The sequence below is a fragment of the Cavia porcellus genome, unplaced genomic scaffold (genome assembly GCF_034190915.1).
Source record: "Cavia porcellus strain 051 isolate PalLab524CR breed Dunkin Hartley unplaced genomic scaffold, mCavPor4.1 scaffold_2, whole genome shotgun sequence".
Lineage (NCBI taxonomy): Eukaryota > Metazoa > Chordata > Mammalia > Rodentia > Caviidae > Cavia > Cavia porcellus.
Window position 1 is genome coordinate 44,336,958 of NW_026947485.1, and position 15,954 is coordinate 44,352,911.

General features: G+C 34.5%; 1 protein-coding gene across 3 annotated transcripts in view; it reads left to right on the forward strand.

Moving 5' to 3' along the window:
- The window catches only part of Iqub (IQ motif and ubiquitin domain containing), a 73,812-nt gene that overhangs the window by 14,798 nt on the left and 43,060 nt on the right, over nucleotides 1-15,954 (forward strand). For all 3 annotated transcript variants that reach the window (XM_023567333.2, XM_003475043.4, XM_063241402.1), the window contains exons 4-7: nucleotides 2,737-2,898; nucleotides 2,986-3,158; nucleotides 3,385-3,540; nucleotides 9,192-9,402. In XM_023567333.2, the coding sequence (XP_023423101.2) occupies nucleotides 2,737-2,898; nucleotides 2,986-3,158; nucleotides 3,385-3,540; nucleotides 9,192-9,402 (702 nt within the window). The remainder of the gene's footprint in view (nucleotides 1-2,736; nucleotides 2,899-2,985; nucleotides 3,159-3,384; nucleotides 3,541-9,191; nucleotides 9,403-15,954) is intronic.

Genomic DNA, 15,954 nt, shown 5'->3' on the forward strand with positions numbered 1-15,954 from the left:
ATATATGTTTCTATAGAATATATCTGAACAACACTTAATATTTTGTTTCAAGAGCTTTTGTACTGACTTAAGAAGTTTCCATAAAAAACAATTCAATTGAAAAATTATTTTAAAAATCCACTATAGTGAATGTAGTACTCAGAAAGTAAAATATATTCAAATAACTGATTAGATGAAAGAAACAGGATACATTTTTAAAAAATTATTAGTAAAATGATAATGGTGATGATCATAATCAGTTTATTGAATCTTTATTATGCATTAATACTTCTACAAAATATTTTGTCTATACTACCATTTAATGCATATGACAATCTTTTGAGAGAGATATTACTATTAACCTTTTTTGAGAGAAGAAAACTAAAACAGGAAACTTTCAAAAGTCATGCAAATGATAAATGGTAGAGTCTGTACTGAAACATAGGTATGACTCTAAAGAGGAAATCTGAAATTGCTTGCCATTTTCTCAAAGCTGAAGTTCAAAACTGAAGGAGAGAGCATTAGAGACTGAGACACATGACCAGTGGTACTTATGGAACCCTCAATCCTATGTACTTCATGAGCAGGTATTCTTTCTAAGCACCAGGTATTATCACTGGGTGACAAGGAATGCCAGCAGCAATGACAGAAGAGCTAGGTTTTTTACCAGCCATTCTTAGAATAGGTGGCTTCTAGGACTGGAATTGGAGTTTGTTTGCTGGGATCATGCCCACTCTAGAAACAAGCAGAAGAAAGAAAGGAGCTCTGGAAATTTATATTGTTTTTCGATGGCTGTTGTACCAACCATGAGTTTAGGGGCTTAATGAAAGTAACACGTGTATTTCTCTTACAGTTCTGGAGGCCAGAAACTCTAAATCAGTTTCCAAGGCGTCAGCAGCTGCTGTCCCTCCAGAGCCTTGCGGGGAGAATCTACTTCCTAGCCTTCCAGCCTCTAGAGTTGCATTCCTAGCATTCATTGATTCATTGGCCTCTTTCCATCCTCAGAGGCCCAACCAGATAGCTTGGATAATTGCTTTATCTCAAAACTCTATAAAGTCACTTTTTCTGTGTAAAGCAGCTATGCTAGGAGTAGGATATGGATACATTTGGCAGCCATTATTCAACAATCATGAAGTTTATAAAAATTCATATATATTTTTAAAATTAAGATATAGGGTATGACATTGAAGCTCAAAGATCTTAAAATGTGTTTTCTGGAATATAGCCAAAATAGATGACTAGTGTTTGATATGTCTTATGAATATGATTGTTGCTGTGTTCAAATTCTTAATTTTAATTGAGGAAGATTGTACATTTGAATATTGATATAGATTCCATCATTGTTTCCACGACACAAAACAACAGCCAGTAACATTGTTGCACTTTTGTATGACTTAAAACAGAGTAAGACAGTTAATTTATTGAGGAGCCAGAAAAGGGGCATACAAGTTGAGGTAGTTCAACAACAACAAAGAATAAAGTGATGGAGTGGTATACACTTTTTCCAGCATAAAACTGAGGTTAACTTTCACTCTGGCGCTTATTAGTTTCTGTGAATTTCTGACTATGGAAAGAGAAAAAGGAAAGAATTCTGTGGGATTTTGAGTCTATGCTTTCAAGCCTAGAGGGTTTTTTAATAATTTTATAATAACCCTGCTTTCCCTAATATTGTTATATCCCATATTTACATATAACACATTGTGGTTTTCCATAGAGTCAAGGTTTAATGCATGATCCTGTTCATACTATAGAATATTTTTGTTTTTAAATGTTTCATGGTTGTTATATGATTATGTATTTAAAGAATTCAGAGTTGTAGATTTGTTTATAGTGCTGAATTCCTGCACAAGAATTCCACTTAGATATATGTACATATGTCCTCTTGTGGTGTTTAAAGTTTATTTTATTATTATTTTAATTTTTATACATATTTATGGAGTTCAGTGTGATAATCTGACACATGGATTCAGTGTATAAAGATCCAGTCAGGTAATTAGCATTAATAGTTCCTTAAATAAATTTTTTTGATTAGTAAATATGTATATTTATGAAGTAAATATATATATTTATGAGATAAAAATAATACTTCAACACATATATTCACTGTATATTGGCCAAATCAGAGTAACTAATGTTTCCATCTCCTTGTAATTACTCTAGGGCCAGGGGTATAGCTCACTGGCTCAAGTGTTTGCCTGGTAAGAGTAAAGTTGTGAGTTCTATCCCTGGTATAAAGCAAACAAGAACCACAAAAACACCTTATAATTACTCTGTACTTGGAGGTTTTGAACTTCCTGCTTATAGCTATTCATAAAATGTATAATACATTATAGTAGTCTCTTACAGAGTTTTCTGTTCTAACATTAAAGCAAGAGGCAGAAACTATTAGCTATCTATTTAATAATTAAATAATGTATGTTTATATAAACATCCTCAGTAATTTATATAACATTAAGATGAGTTTACCTGGTTATGTACTTCTAATGACTGTTGTAATCATGGTGACTATAATTTATAATGGTATATTGCCTACTTGAACACTGCTGAAAGGAAATTTTAAGTATTGTCACCACCAGATAATAAATATTTGAGGTAATGATATGTTAATGAGGTTGATTAGCTTTATTTTACAATATGTACATAAATTCAAACATCATGTTGAACATTTGAAGTATATAGAATTTTATTCTCTCTTAAAAACACCAACCAAAAATACAGCCATTTCTTTGCCATAAAACTTAAACTTTTCATTTTTAGGTAAAATTCTTAAAAATAATGAGACTCTCATACAACATGGAATTAAGCCACAGGAAAGTGTACAACTGGAAATCTCTTCTCTAAATCCAGATCTGTATCCCATCAAAAGAATACCTAAGTTAAATGATGTCTCTCAAATCATAAGTGTCATTGTACAAACTGGTAAGTTATTTGATGCCTTTTAGATAAAGTATTTTCAAGTCCCTCTTCAGCTGAACTTTCATTCAGTCTTGGGTTTTTTCTTTTTAGGCACTGATCAGTTCCAAGAGGTCATTGTTCACATTGTAAAATCTGACTTTCATAAGCCATTTCTTGGTGGATTTAGACATAAAATAACAGGAATAGAATATCACAATGCTGGAACACAAACTGTACCTAAAAAGATTCCTGAAAAGCTTAATATATTTTGTAGGGACACACAGGTAATATTTTAATTTTTCTACTTAGTTTTTTAAAGCTATAAAATCAATAATTTGTTGCATGCCATATGACTCTTAAATTCTCTAGTTAGTTACATGATAATATACCTAGTAAAAGAACTTAACTTGAATGTGTAGAAAAGTTCCCGGTATATGTACATATGAACATGTGTATATATAGTGAAAACCCTCTATGGTGAAGACTTACTTAATTTTTTGTTTATTTTAGACAGTTTTTGAGAGAAAAAAGATCCAACAAACTGCAAATACAACATCCACACAAATGACTAAAATTGGTGTGTATGTATCAAACATCACAGATAAACTTAAAACACCAGGAAAGTATTTTTCAGCGGCAGAATACCATGCTTGGAGATTAAAGGTGGTAAGATAACTTTTGTTGTGGGCAAATGCTAAAAATCAGCTGTTCTCTGTGTGCTTTTCTCAACCACACTAGCTTGAGATAGAACCTGGATGAATGTGGATCACTTTTCATGTGTACTAAACCAAGTCTTTATCTGAAATATCCCTCTGGAAAAGCAACCAGAATCCTAAATGTTCCTAATCCTCTGTTTCTCCTTAAGACCTCTCAAGCATTTCATGTGTTGTCTTTGGTCACATTCTGCTGATCTTACTGAGTTTTACTTGGTCATTAGTTTTAACACTTCTATCTGTTGGCCTTACCCTTGTCATAGCTGAATTACGTAGGGACCTTTTCCAACGAATTGCAGCCAAACAGGACATTAAAAATCTATTTTGTCTGACACTCGTAAAGTCTCTATGACTCTATCATCTCCCCAGTTTATTCTTTCAGCTGTTTATTTTCAATCTCTTTGATCTCCTGTAGGAAGCACTAGTTCAGTCTACCTCCTAGTATTATTTTTTCATTAGTAAAAATAACCTCAAAGCAGGCATTTCAATAAGATTTTCTCTTTTAAGTGAAAGGAAGATTGGAGCTAAGTGTGATTAGTCCATTCAGCCCAAGACTTCGACAGGTGAATCTGCAGTTCAAAGTCAGGTTCATTGACTCACTCCTTGAAGTAAATTGCACACAAGGGTAACCACAGAATCAGCCTCATAGTCTGCAGATGAGGTTTTCCTTTTTCTAGTCCAAACTTACGTTCACTAACACAAGGGTTAGTATACAGAGTTAGTATAGAGTTTGGAAGGCAGTAAAATTTAGGTGTGATTTAAGTGATGGAGTCTCTTGTTAGTCTCGGTGCAAAGGCTGTGCTTCAGTGGGTCAGCATCCAAGTGTAGCCTGCAAAGTGGGTCAGGGGCTGCTCCCTTGGGAACACAGTTAAAAGAGTATTAAAATGTTTTTTCTCTGAAGTTCTCTGAACTTCATCAGCTGGGTTGTAAATCAAGGCTGCTTCTCTCTGTTAAAGTGACTTAGATCCTCTTGGCAAGAGTGAGATGTTTCATTCTTACTGATCCAATTTGAAACAAAGTTTCTGACACTTTATGATTTTAGAGAACAAAGTGTCTCAGGGAGTAAAAAAGTAGTAGTCACTCAAAGAAAAGGATTGCTATGACTTTATAGCTGCAGCAGGTCCTCTGGGGAAAGTCTGTTGCCTGTTAACTTTGTAGCACATTCCATTGGGTCCAGTTATTCCAGACTGATGGGTTCTCTACTTTCTTGGTCCAGACTAATTTTTACTTAACTAGTGTACTGGGTTTGGATGGTAGTTTTACAATATTATCAGGAACCTCAACCTGACTGCATTAATCTCATCCTGACCTTGTTGCTGTGTGATGTGGAACTAGTTGCCTGTTGCTCATCACCACCGCTGCATTCTGTGCACAGAGAAGGGGAAAGTCAAGGGTACATGTCCCTTACAGTTTGCCATCTGTAATGGTGATACTTTGTGTCAATTTGAGAAATCTAGATATTTAAGTGACTCAGCAGTGAGACAGGGTCCTCATTTTGTAAACATCTTCATCATGTGCAAGAGGAGGGGGGCATGGAGGTAGTGTGAGTGCTACCCTAGCCGTAGAGGGGCTGGCCTGCTTCCAATATAAGGGAGGAAAAGAGGCCTGCCCCCCAATCTTTTGCTCTTGTTGCTTTTGCTGTATTCTGACACCTTCAAGTGTTGCTGCTTTCCCATGCCACCCTGCTTTGAATCCAGCTTATTACAGTCTGAAACTTCCACAAACTGTGAGTTAAATAAACCTTTCCTTCCTTAATCTTGGGCGTTGGATATTTTGTCTGAGCAACAAGAGAGAAAACATCATCTTCAAAGGTTTCCCCCATGAAAGCCTCACCCGGTGACTTTCAATTACATCTGATTGGCCTAAACTGTGTCATGTGACTATCACTATGACAAGAGTATGTGAAAAATACATTTTAAAAGAAGTATGGTGTTTCTCAAGAGAGTTGAAATTTTCTTTGTAAGAGGAAGTAGAAGAGAAAAGATATTAGGTAGAGAAATAGAACTCTATGCCACTTTTGCAACTCCAGTCAAATGATACTAAAGGACTAGAAAAGTATAAACATGCAGGGGCACAGAATACATGAGAAAAGAGTAAATGCCAGCTGAATGTTTGAACTCATAAAACAGAGCAAGAAGTGCTGGCTTACTGGGAGCTGAGAGAGTGACAATCTAAATGCCTACCAAAGACGATGACATCAAGAACCACATGGATCTGCCCATGAAATCTTGGAAAGTGAGTTGGAGCCTCTGTGGGAGGAGGGCTGAGCAGTGAGCTGTCAAAAGGAAACGGTTAAAGCCAGGGTAAGGAACGCGGTTCCATTTAAGAAGTTCCTTTATCTTCACAACTTACCTTTCTACTAAGGCACAGTTTATTTTAATCTTTGGTTTCTAGAGTTCAATCCTTAGTGTTTACTTAAACGTTTCTTATTTTAGATGAGATGGTATGATGTATGCCTGTTGATATTTTAATTTATTCTTACCATTTCACCTGGTTAATTTACAGATCATTTCTGTGGATCCTTTACTGCCTTTCCTTCTTCTTTTTTTTTTTTTTTTTGCCAGTTTCGTTAAACTATTCTTCTTTTATTATTTTATTAGCCAGAAGTAAATATTTAATCTGTATATTTTAGTAATCACTAATAAAACATTTAAAGACACATCTAATTGTTTTTATGGCAAATATGTATGTAATCAGACTATATATCTTCTCTATGAGCAAGTAAATCTTTAGTAGGCCTTTCCATTTCATATTCTTTCTTTCTTTCTTCCCTCATTCCTCCTATGAGGGATTTGATCTTATAATTATATATAATTTACTATATAGTTACATTGTTAGCCATTTGGTTTAGCATGTATACTGATATATAGGATTTTTTAAAATAAAATATATTTAGGTTAATGAGTTTTTATTTTGCAGTTTTTATTCACTGCTCTAAACTACCCTGTAGAATTTATTAATTTTGCTGAAATGTATTTTCTAGTAATTCTTTCAAAGATCATGCATGGAAAGTAAACAGTCGAAGTCTTTACTCAATAAAGCTCATCCACAGATTTTTAGTTTGAGTAGATATAAAGATTAAATTCAGACTTATTTCCAGAATTACTTTCCTTTATAACTTTGAAGCTCCATTTTATTAGAAGTCTGATATCAATCTGATTCTCATTTTTTGTTCCTTGTTTTCTAGAAGCCCTTGGTATTTTCATTTTATCATTGTTATTTTGTAATATTACTGTGATATAGTTGAGACTAAGTAATGGACTCTTTCTATCTGAGCTCCTATCTCCCTTTGGAAAATGTTCTTGTATTATGTTTTTAGTAATTTTAGTATTCAACTTTCTGTATTCTCTTGGAGTGTCCAGAATCAGTCATATTTTAGAATGTCTGAATTAATTGTTCACATTCTTTATTTTCCTTTATTCTCTATAATATTTACGACCTTTCCTTTTACATTGTAAAAGATTTTCTCACCTACATTTTTACTACTAATTCCTTCATAGGCATTGTGTGTTCTCCAACTATGATTGTACATTCCAAACACCTGGCTCTGTTTTAAAGTTCATTCTTTCCTTTTCCCATTACGATAATGTTATCTGAGCCACCTGTACAAGGCTACGTTTCTTAACCTCTCTTTTTAGTCGTTCTGGGCAGTGAGGACTGAGGGGTGGCGATGTGAGACATTGCCAGTTATGGCTTGTAAAGTGACCTTTGTCCCTTTCCCCTTCTGCTGGCTGGATGAGTGGACCAGCCAAATGGACATATGAGTAGGATGAAATTTGTCACCTGTGGCAGAACTTTTCTCCCAGCTCAAAACTGATTGCCAGTCTCTCATTGTTGTATAAGAAGGGGGAGTTTTCTGTCATTTAAATATGCTTTGGTTGATGACAATATGTAATCCATTAACTAGTGATTTCCTACTGTTTATTTTTTTCTGTAAATCTGTATAACTTGTACCCTTTCTCTGCTTTTTTTTTTCTCCTTAAATAAAATTTTTAAAAAATATGCTTTGGTGTCTTTAAATTTAATAAATTTGGCAGCACTCAAGATAATGCATATTTTTTTTAGTTTCACAAATATTATGCTGTAATTTTTGTTGTTAAATTTTACATGATGATTGTTTTTTCTGATAAATTTTTCTCTAAAAATGTTAATTACATTTAGTGTGGTTTTGTTTTACGTTAGTAAAGTTTGTTAATGTACAGGATTTTGGGTTGCACACCAACTTCTACCTCATCAACTCTGGCATTGGTCCTGAGAGTTTGCAGGGCTGGTAATTTTCCAGATAATGCTTATATTGCTGCACAGGCCACTACTTTTCAAGACCTACTATTTTAGTATTACAATCTAGGTGCAGATGTTCTGTTACTGTTCCCTAAATTGTCTTAGAGGACCCTGTGTCTTTTATTTGTTGATTGATAACTGATTGAGTGAGTGAGGTCCTGGGGACTCATTGGAGGGCCTTCACACTAAGCTACAGACCCACATCTTTTAAAATTTATTTTGAGTGAGGGTTTGGATAAATTGCTAAGTAGCTCAGGCGGGACTCAAACTTGCAATCTCCTGGTACAGCCTCCCAGTGCGCTAGAATTATAGGCATGCACTACCAGGCGTGGCTATCTCTTTTGCATTTTCCAAACTGTTACCTTGATAGCGGGCCTGCTGCCCAGAGCATCCACCAGTTTGTAGCTTGAACTAGTCTTGGAGCAATTTCTATGTTTAGGTTGCTTTCCCACTGATGACTCGGTTATATATTTCTTCTCCAATTTATTTTATGTAACTTTTCTAGAAGAGATTCCTCAAAGTTTCTATTCTTTTGGTGACCCTAGAAGTATGAACCAATGTCTTTTCCAGTTTTCCCTTTGCATATCTTTCTGTAATCATTAGATATTAAGATGAGGGAAAGCAATGTGTCAACATCTATCCTCAATGTTGATGCAACCTCTTCATATTTTGTGTTTAATAAATAAAAAGACAGACTGTCCCTTACCTTTTTGAGGGTTATAGTTTACCATAATACCCAATACATGTGTATAGCTTGCAGTTTAATATGTATCTGCTTAAATGCCTCTTTTACACAACCTATCACACAGTACTATGTGTTTAAAACATACAGTTTTGTTTTAAATATATTTGTAAGCTAATGGGAAGCTTGAGATAATTATGATTTATAATTGATTCATAAAACTTGTAGCTTGGGCTAAACACATTATTTTATGCATAGTATGCTCACTGTTTTACAGATGAGGGTACTACAGCAGAGAGATGGGCCTTACCCAAAATCATACATGTATTGTAGAGATGGTAAATGTACACTAAGTTGTACTCCACAGCCTGGACTTATATGCACTGTATTAACAGTCTCCTAAGGTTGTTAGCGTGTACTGGATATCTTGCATGTACTAGATTTTAAAGAGAAAGAGCTGCAGTGTACATTATCTCTGGTTTTCATTTAATAGCTATAAGAAGCCTGCCACCGAACTAAAACTAGACTCTCATTATTTTGTTATCACTGAATTGGGAGCAAAATAATCATTGCTGCCTTCTTTATCATCTGATCACCAAGTAGATAATAGATACTTTTTATTTCTTTTTCATTTAACACAGGTCATTGTAATACAGACTTACTACAGACGATGGCATGCTAAACTCTTCACAGAGGATTTAAGAAGACAGAAAAGGTTGAGGTTGGAATGGGAAGCACAAGAAGAACTAAGGAAAAGAAAAGAAAAAGAAGAATGGATGCAACTAGACTATTACCGAAGGCATAATCCTAAAACAAATGAAGATTTTGAACTTCTTTATAATGCACTGGAATGTAAGTTTGCCATAAGTTTTGCATAAAATACTAATTTAAAAAATTTTTCATGACTAGGAAATAGTTCATTGAAGACAAAAGAAAACTTCTCTTATGTTAGGAAGATGATTTGAGAATTAGGGCTAGAGAATTTAGAAAGATGAATATTATTTTACATTTAGGATGGGAATAAAGGCTGCAATAAAATTGAAAATGTTATTAACAAGAAACGTGCCTACTGTTATGTGGTTTTATTATCTTATTTCATTTGACTCTCCTTCACTGAGATAAAGAGAAAAAATATTTTCTCACCTGGTTTGCTGCTGTTTTGGACAGTTTGTCAAGTCAGAGACAAATTGTTTAGTGTCTCAATCCACCAATGAATCTGGTTATGCTCTTCAAAGGAAGAGGTTGGCAATAATAATAGCAGTAATAATAATAGCAATAATAATTTATGCCTTATTTTTTCTAAATATGTGTGTTGGGCAATGATAAACTAAAGGCTTCAGTTGCTTGAACAAGTCAAGAATCCTTTACTCGCAGCAATGCTCACCATTTCCCTTCCTGGAGTCCGTCTCCCTTTTTCAGTCTGCCTCGGTAAATGTTGCCTGCCCAAAGAACTCCATGCTGGTGGGCTGTCTTGAATGTTTCTGATGTCTTCTCATGGCATTCATCACACCCCACTGTGTTCATTTACTGCATCACAGCTTATAATAATACATCTTTTGTTTAACATTTATTTCCATTACTGGATTACAAGCACTCTGGAAATATAATCCTTTTATTTTTGACAATCACTTTTTTTCATTGTTTAGTTCATATACTTAACAAATATTGGTAAAATGAGTGAGTCGAGGAGGGAAGCAGGAGTCCAGAATGCAGTTGTTTCTCCCACATCACCAGAAACACTCACTGAAGTGGAAATGACTGCCAAGAGGAATTATTATTAAGTATCTGAGAATGAAAAACTGGACCCTTGTAAAGATGCAGAACTTTTAAAATAACAAATAGCTTCATAAATTTTTATTTGAATGTAGGGTCTTTTTATCCAAGGAAATAAATCTTTAATCTCTCTATGATTATTCAAAGCATGAAGCATATTTTTTTTTAACATAACTTTGTTTCTTCACACGCTGTTTCTTTGTATTATATGTTCTGTTCTTTCAGGTCATGATTTCTACTCTTAATTGAATATATTTTTGAGTGTCCAGGTTTTGGATTTTTTTAAATAGCTATATGACGGTAACCTCTTTACTAGAGACAATATAATAAAACTGTAGGGCTAATAATCAATATTCACATATTAAACTGTTTGGTAATATATACCATCAAGTGACTTCACTGTTTACAATGTCAAGTATCAATGTTTGAGGTAACTTTAAGATGTCTTTTTACTTGTACATCTGTTTTCCTGATGCATTTAAAATGTTTGTTAGGAAAACTGATTGTTTTATTTTAAATTTCACTTGTATTTCACTGTTTTGTCAGATGATAACAATGGTCAAGTATGATAATTCAACAGAGAACACTTAACCACGTGTCTGTGAAAAGCCTTACATAGAAATACAAAGCTAACATTGTGCTAAAGTAGAGCCCAATAAAAATCACATCCCAAATTTATATCTGAGTTAATTACAGGTTACAATTGTTATACTTCTTTTGTTAACAAGGAAATGTGAAAAAGAAACATGTTGAATGCAACTCTGACTTGTCTATATATTTGTGGTGATAACTAGAACAGGGACTCTACTGGGCCACACTTTTTGTATTGATAAAAGGCAAAATAACTCCTGCTATATTTATTTCATGTAGCTTAATAAAGTGAAAAATAACACAAAATATTACATTTATGAAAGTACTTAAAAAGCACCATACATATGTGAGTTACTGTTATATGGTGTTTTAGTTATTTTCTTAATGCTGGGACAAAATACCTGACCCAGAAGTTAAAGGAGGAGAGGTTTATTTTAGCTCATAGTTTGTAGAGGTTTCAGCCCATAGTTAGTTGTCTAAAGCAGGACCATGTGGCATGGCAGAGGAGAAGCAATTCATGGTGTGACAAGCAGCTACCCTTTCTTCTTCTCCTTTCCCTTTTTATTACATCCAGGCTACACGCCTATTGGTTGGTGCCACCCACACCAAGGGTGGGTCTTCTGTCTTCAGTAAGTGCATCATCCACATCCAGACTATGTTAAATCAATCAATGGAGTGATTCAGTATCATGCACTCATGATGTGGTCATCCCCCAAAATCCAACCTATGAGCACATGAAGCTTTGAGGGGGAACATCTAGGCATAAGGCATATGCTAAATAACTTTTTTAAAAATAATTTTTATTTTAAAGAGAATAAAACCAAGCTAAATAAAATAGAATAAAGCCAATCAAAATAAGATAATAGAAAATCAACAATGGTTACTATATTGCCCCTTGTCTTCAAAATAGCTGCTCATATCTTCCGACATAGTAAAAATCAAACAGAACAGAATATAACCATTAAAAAACATAACAATTGGGGCTGGGGATTTAGCTCAGCGGCATAAGCCCCTGCCTTGCAAGCAGGCAGTCATGAGTTCGATCCCTGGTACTGATAAAAAGGAAAAAACAAACAAACAAACAAACATAACAATGAATGCAATAAAGGGCTTCAAAACTAGATAATAGTAAATCCAAAATGGCTACCATAATATATCTTGCTATCTGTGAAATAGCTGCCTGTACCATTGTATATAACAAAATCAAACAAAACTGGGCATGGTGGTGCATGCCTGTAATACCCAGCACATGCAAAGCTAAGACAGGAGGACTGTTGTGAGTTCAAAACCAACCTGGGCTACAAACTGAGCTCAAGGCCAGCCTGAACTTTTTAGTGAGACCTTGTCTCAAAAAGACAATAAATAAATAAAATCAAACAAGATAGAATCAGCACCATTTGTGGACTTAGGAGGAAGAGAAGCAGGCCTTACCAGGAGGTGAACCCAGCCTGGAAACCAATGCCAAGGGTGGGCTGCTGCCAAGCAGGGACAGCTAGACCCAAGCCTCTCTCCATGAGTCAAGCGCTATTTGCAAACTGTGGAGGGAGAGAACCAGGCCTCACCAGGCAGAGATCCCTGCCTGGAAACCATATCATTTCCATTGTTTTGTTGCGTTGGGTTTTATTCTCTTTTGTTTTGCTTATGTTAAATCTGATGGCATGAGCAGCTAATTAAAAGACAGCAACACATATTATGGTAGCCATTTTGGATTTACTATTGGCTTGTTTTGAACTCCTTTGTTGCATTCATTGTTTTGCTTTTATTGTTTCTATTCTATCTGTTCTGTTCGATTTTTACTATGTCTGAAGGTTTATCTGCAGCTATTTTGAAGACAACAAAAGGCATTATGGTAACTATTGCTGACTTTGTAAAGTTTTGAAGTTCATATCACCTCTACTGGTTTATTTTGATTGGTTTTATTCTGTTTTATTTTTAGTTTTATCCCCTTTAAAATAAAAAAAAAATGAAATAAAATACAAAATCAAACAAGACAAAAAGGAACAAAACTCAACCCAACAAAACAATGAAAATGATACAGGATTTCCAAACAAGATAATGGGAATTAACAATGGCTACCATTTTCAGAAGGAGATCCTCCATAGGTTCCATATTGTGTATTGTTATCCTCCAAACAGATGATCAGACTGCTGGCTCTAAGGCCTGCAAACTCAGTGAAACAGTAAACACCACAGGCATTAAGCTGTATTCCAGGTCAATAGGTGTCATTGCAGCCTTGTGTTTCTCCACATCAGCTGGTCAACTTTATACAAAATTCTATATTAAAGTGGAAAACATGTTTTATACGTCTACATAATTTGAATGGAAAAAATGTAGTATGTTGTGTAAGAACATCTTTTAGTTTTTTCCAACTCTAAAGTTATGAATAAAAATACTTAGAACAATTATTTTAAAATTATGATGTAGTTTAAATCTGTTTCACATGCTCAGTAATTTATATTGCCCTGTGAGTTTGTATTTTGTAACTCTAGTCCTTGAAACTTCTGCCCGCTTGTGACTCATGGTGACAATTGTAAAGTTTGAAATTAGAATTCGTGAGATGTAACTTTCTCTCAGGACAGCTAGTCCTTCAGCAATCAAAGAAAAATGATATCAATTTAAGAAAATAAATGTAACTGTCTAAGATATATCAAAGACAAGACTGTCTCCAGCTAGCATTTGATTTTTATGTCTTTTTCTTATAGAAATATATTGAGAGTGACATTTTTCTCTAGTATGAATTGTCACAAGGACTAGTAGTTGAAGAAAACAATTTCTAAGTGTCCCGAATTCTTTAGAAATAAGCCTGACATAATTCATAATATTGTGCTTATTCTAAATTCTTATGTAAGTGGAATTATTTAGGAATTTTTGTATCTAACTTTTAAAATTCAATATTATGTCATGAGAGTCATCCATGTTATTGGGCTAGTTCAGAAAGTATACCATCACATGAACACATCATGATTTATTTATCCATTTTACTATGTGGATTTTTTTCTCTCTGCCCCTACTCCAGTTTTGCCAAGTACACATAGTGCTGTTAGAAATGTCTTTTGGTGAGGATAATGTGTACACTTGTCTTAGGTGTAAATATAGATGTAGAGTTTGTGGTTATAGAATATAAATATTTTCAGCTTTAGAGGATTCTGCTAGATAATTTTTAAGAGACTACACCAGTTTATATTGTTACATGAAATAGTGAAAACTGTAGCTGCAGTAGTATTATCTAAATCCTACCTCCAGTGATTTTGTTTTTTCTTTTTTTCCTAATTAATTTGGCTAGGGATTTACCAATTTAAATACTCTTTCACTGACTTTTCTCTTTTATATTTTCTTGATTTCTATTATTACTCCTTTATTATTGCTTCCTTTGCTCTGTTTACCTTTGTTCAACTTACTCTTTTGTAATCATATAGTGAAAGCTAAGACCCTTGGTCTAAGACTAAGCCTTTTCTTTTTTGGAACACAGGTGTTTGTGCTAAAAATTTTCCCCTGGTATAGCATCAACTGCATTACAAAAATTTATGTGCTGAGTTTTTAATTTTCTTTCAGTTCCAAATACTTTCTGATTACCCATTTGATTTTTTTGACCCATGGATTATTTTGAAGTATGTTATTTAACTTCTAAATATCTGGGAATTTTTCAATGATCTTTCTGTTAGTAATTCCTAATTTTATTGTGGAGAGGACTAGATGACTTAAGCCCTTCTAAGTTATTTAGACTCATCAATAAGTATATAGATTATATTGAACTTAAAAAGAATTTATATTCTGCTCTAGTTGAGTGGAATAGTTCATACATTTCAGTTAGGTCAAGTTGGTTAATAGTGTTGTTCAAGTCTATATATTTACTAATTTTCAATTTCTTTATCAGTTTATATAGGAAAGATACTGGAATCATGGACCATAATTGTAAATTCATGTTTTTCTTTGCAGTTATATCAGATTTTTCTAATTCTTTTTAAATAGTTATTGACTATTGTGTGTTTATATTCACCCACACTTACTTGTTTTTATCTTGCTTAGAATTTCTTTGCTTCCTAAGCCTGAGAATCTATAAATTTTTAATTGTTGATGATTTTTAACTCCAATCTCACTTGAATATCACCTTTTCTCTAGTCTCTAGTTGTTACCTTTGCCCTATCACTTCTTTTATGTCTCATTTTAAAAACCGTGTTAGGCATATGCTGGATCTTTTCATGCCATTGTACCTTTCAGTTTGTGACGAGAAATTCACAATGCAGATGCATGTAAACTGTCAGTAATGGAAACAATATGATGTCCTCTGATATTTCTTGCTTGGAGGTTGCAAGTTTACATCTCAGAAATTTTAGATGAAATATGGGCATATAGTTGAACTTCAGATTCTGGAAGTTAGATTTTTGTCTAAAAACGTAAATTAAGGGGACATATATATATATATATATATATATATATATATATATTGGCCATTCCAAAACAGTGTAGCACTATGCAGTCCAGGTTGGCCTCCAACTTACTTTGTAGCCCAGGCTGGCCTCAAACTTGCAGCAATCCTCCTGCCTCAGCCTCCAGAGTGCTGGGATTACAGATGTGCACCACCATGCCCAGCTAATATAAATACATTTGAATGAACTGTTAGGATGTGAATCAAGAGCCTTCCACACTCAGGCAGTGCTTCCCGAAGGTTGCAGAGTTATGTGGGTGATAGATTGTTGCAGAGCTGCTGCTAGGAGGAGGGTCTGGTCGGAAGAGGAAGGTCCCTGAGAGTGTGACCTGAAGGGTCTCTCTCCCTCTCCAGCTCTGCTCTTCTCTCTGCTTCCTGACCCCATGGCATAAGCAGCCTTCCTCTACTAGGCCCTTTTGCTATGCCTTTTCTGTCTTGGAGCTAGCAGACCACAAGAGCCTTAAGTCAAAATAAACCTCTCTTTCTTTGAGCTGCAGTTGTCCAATGTTTTGTCTCAGGGATGAAGAAAGTGACTGAGACAATTGTTTACATGTATTTTGCTTTAAAAATATCTGGGGTTACTTTAAAAATGCAGGCTGAATTTGTGTTCCTAC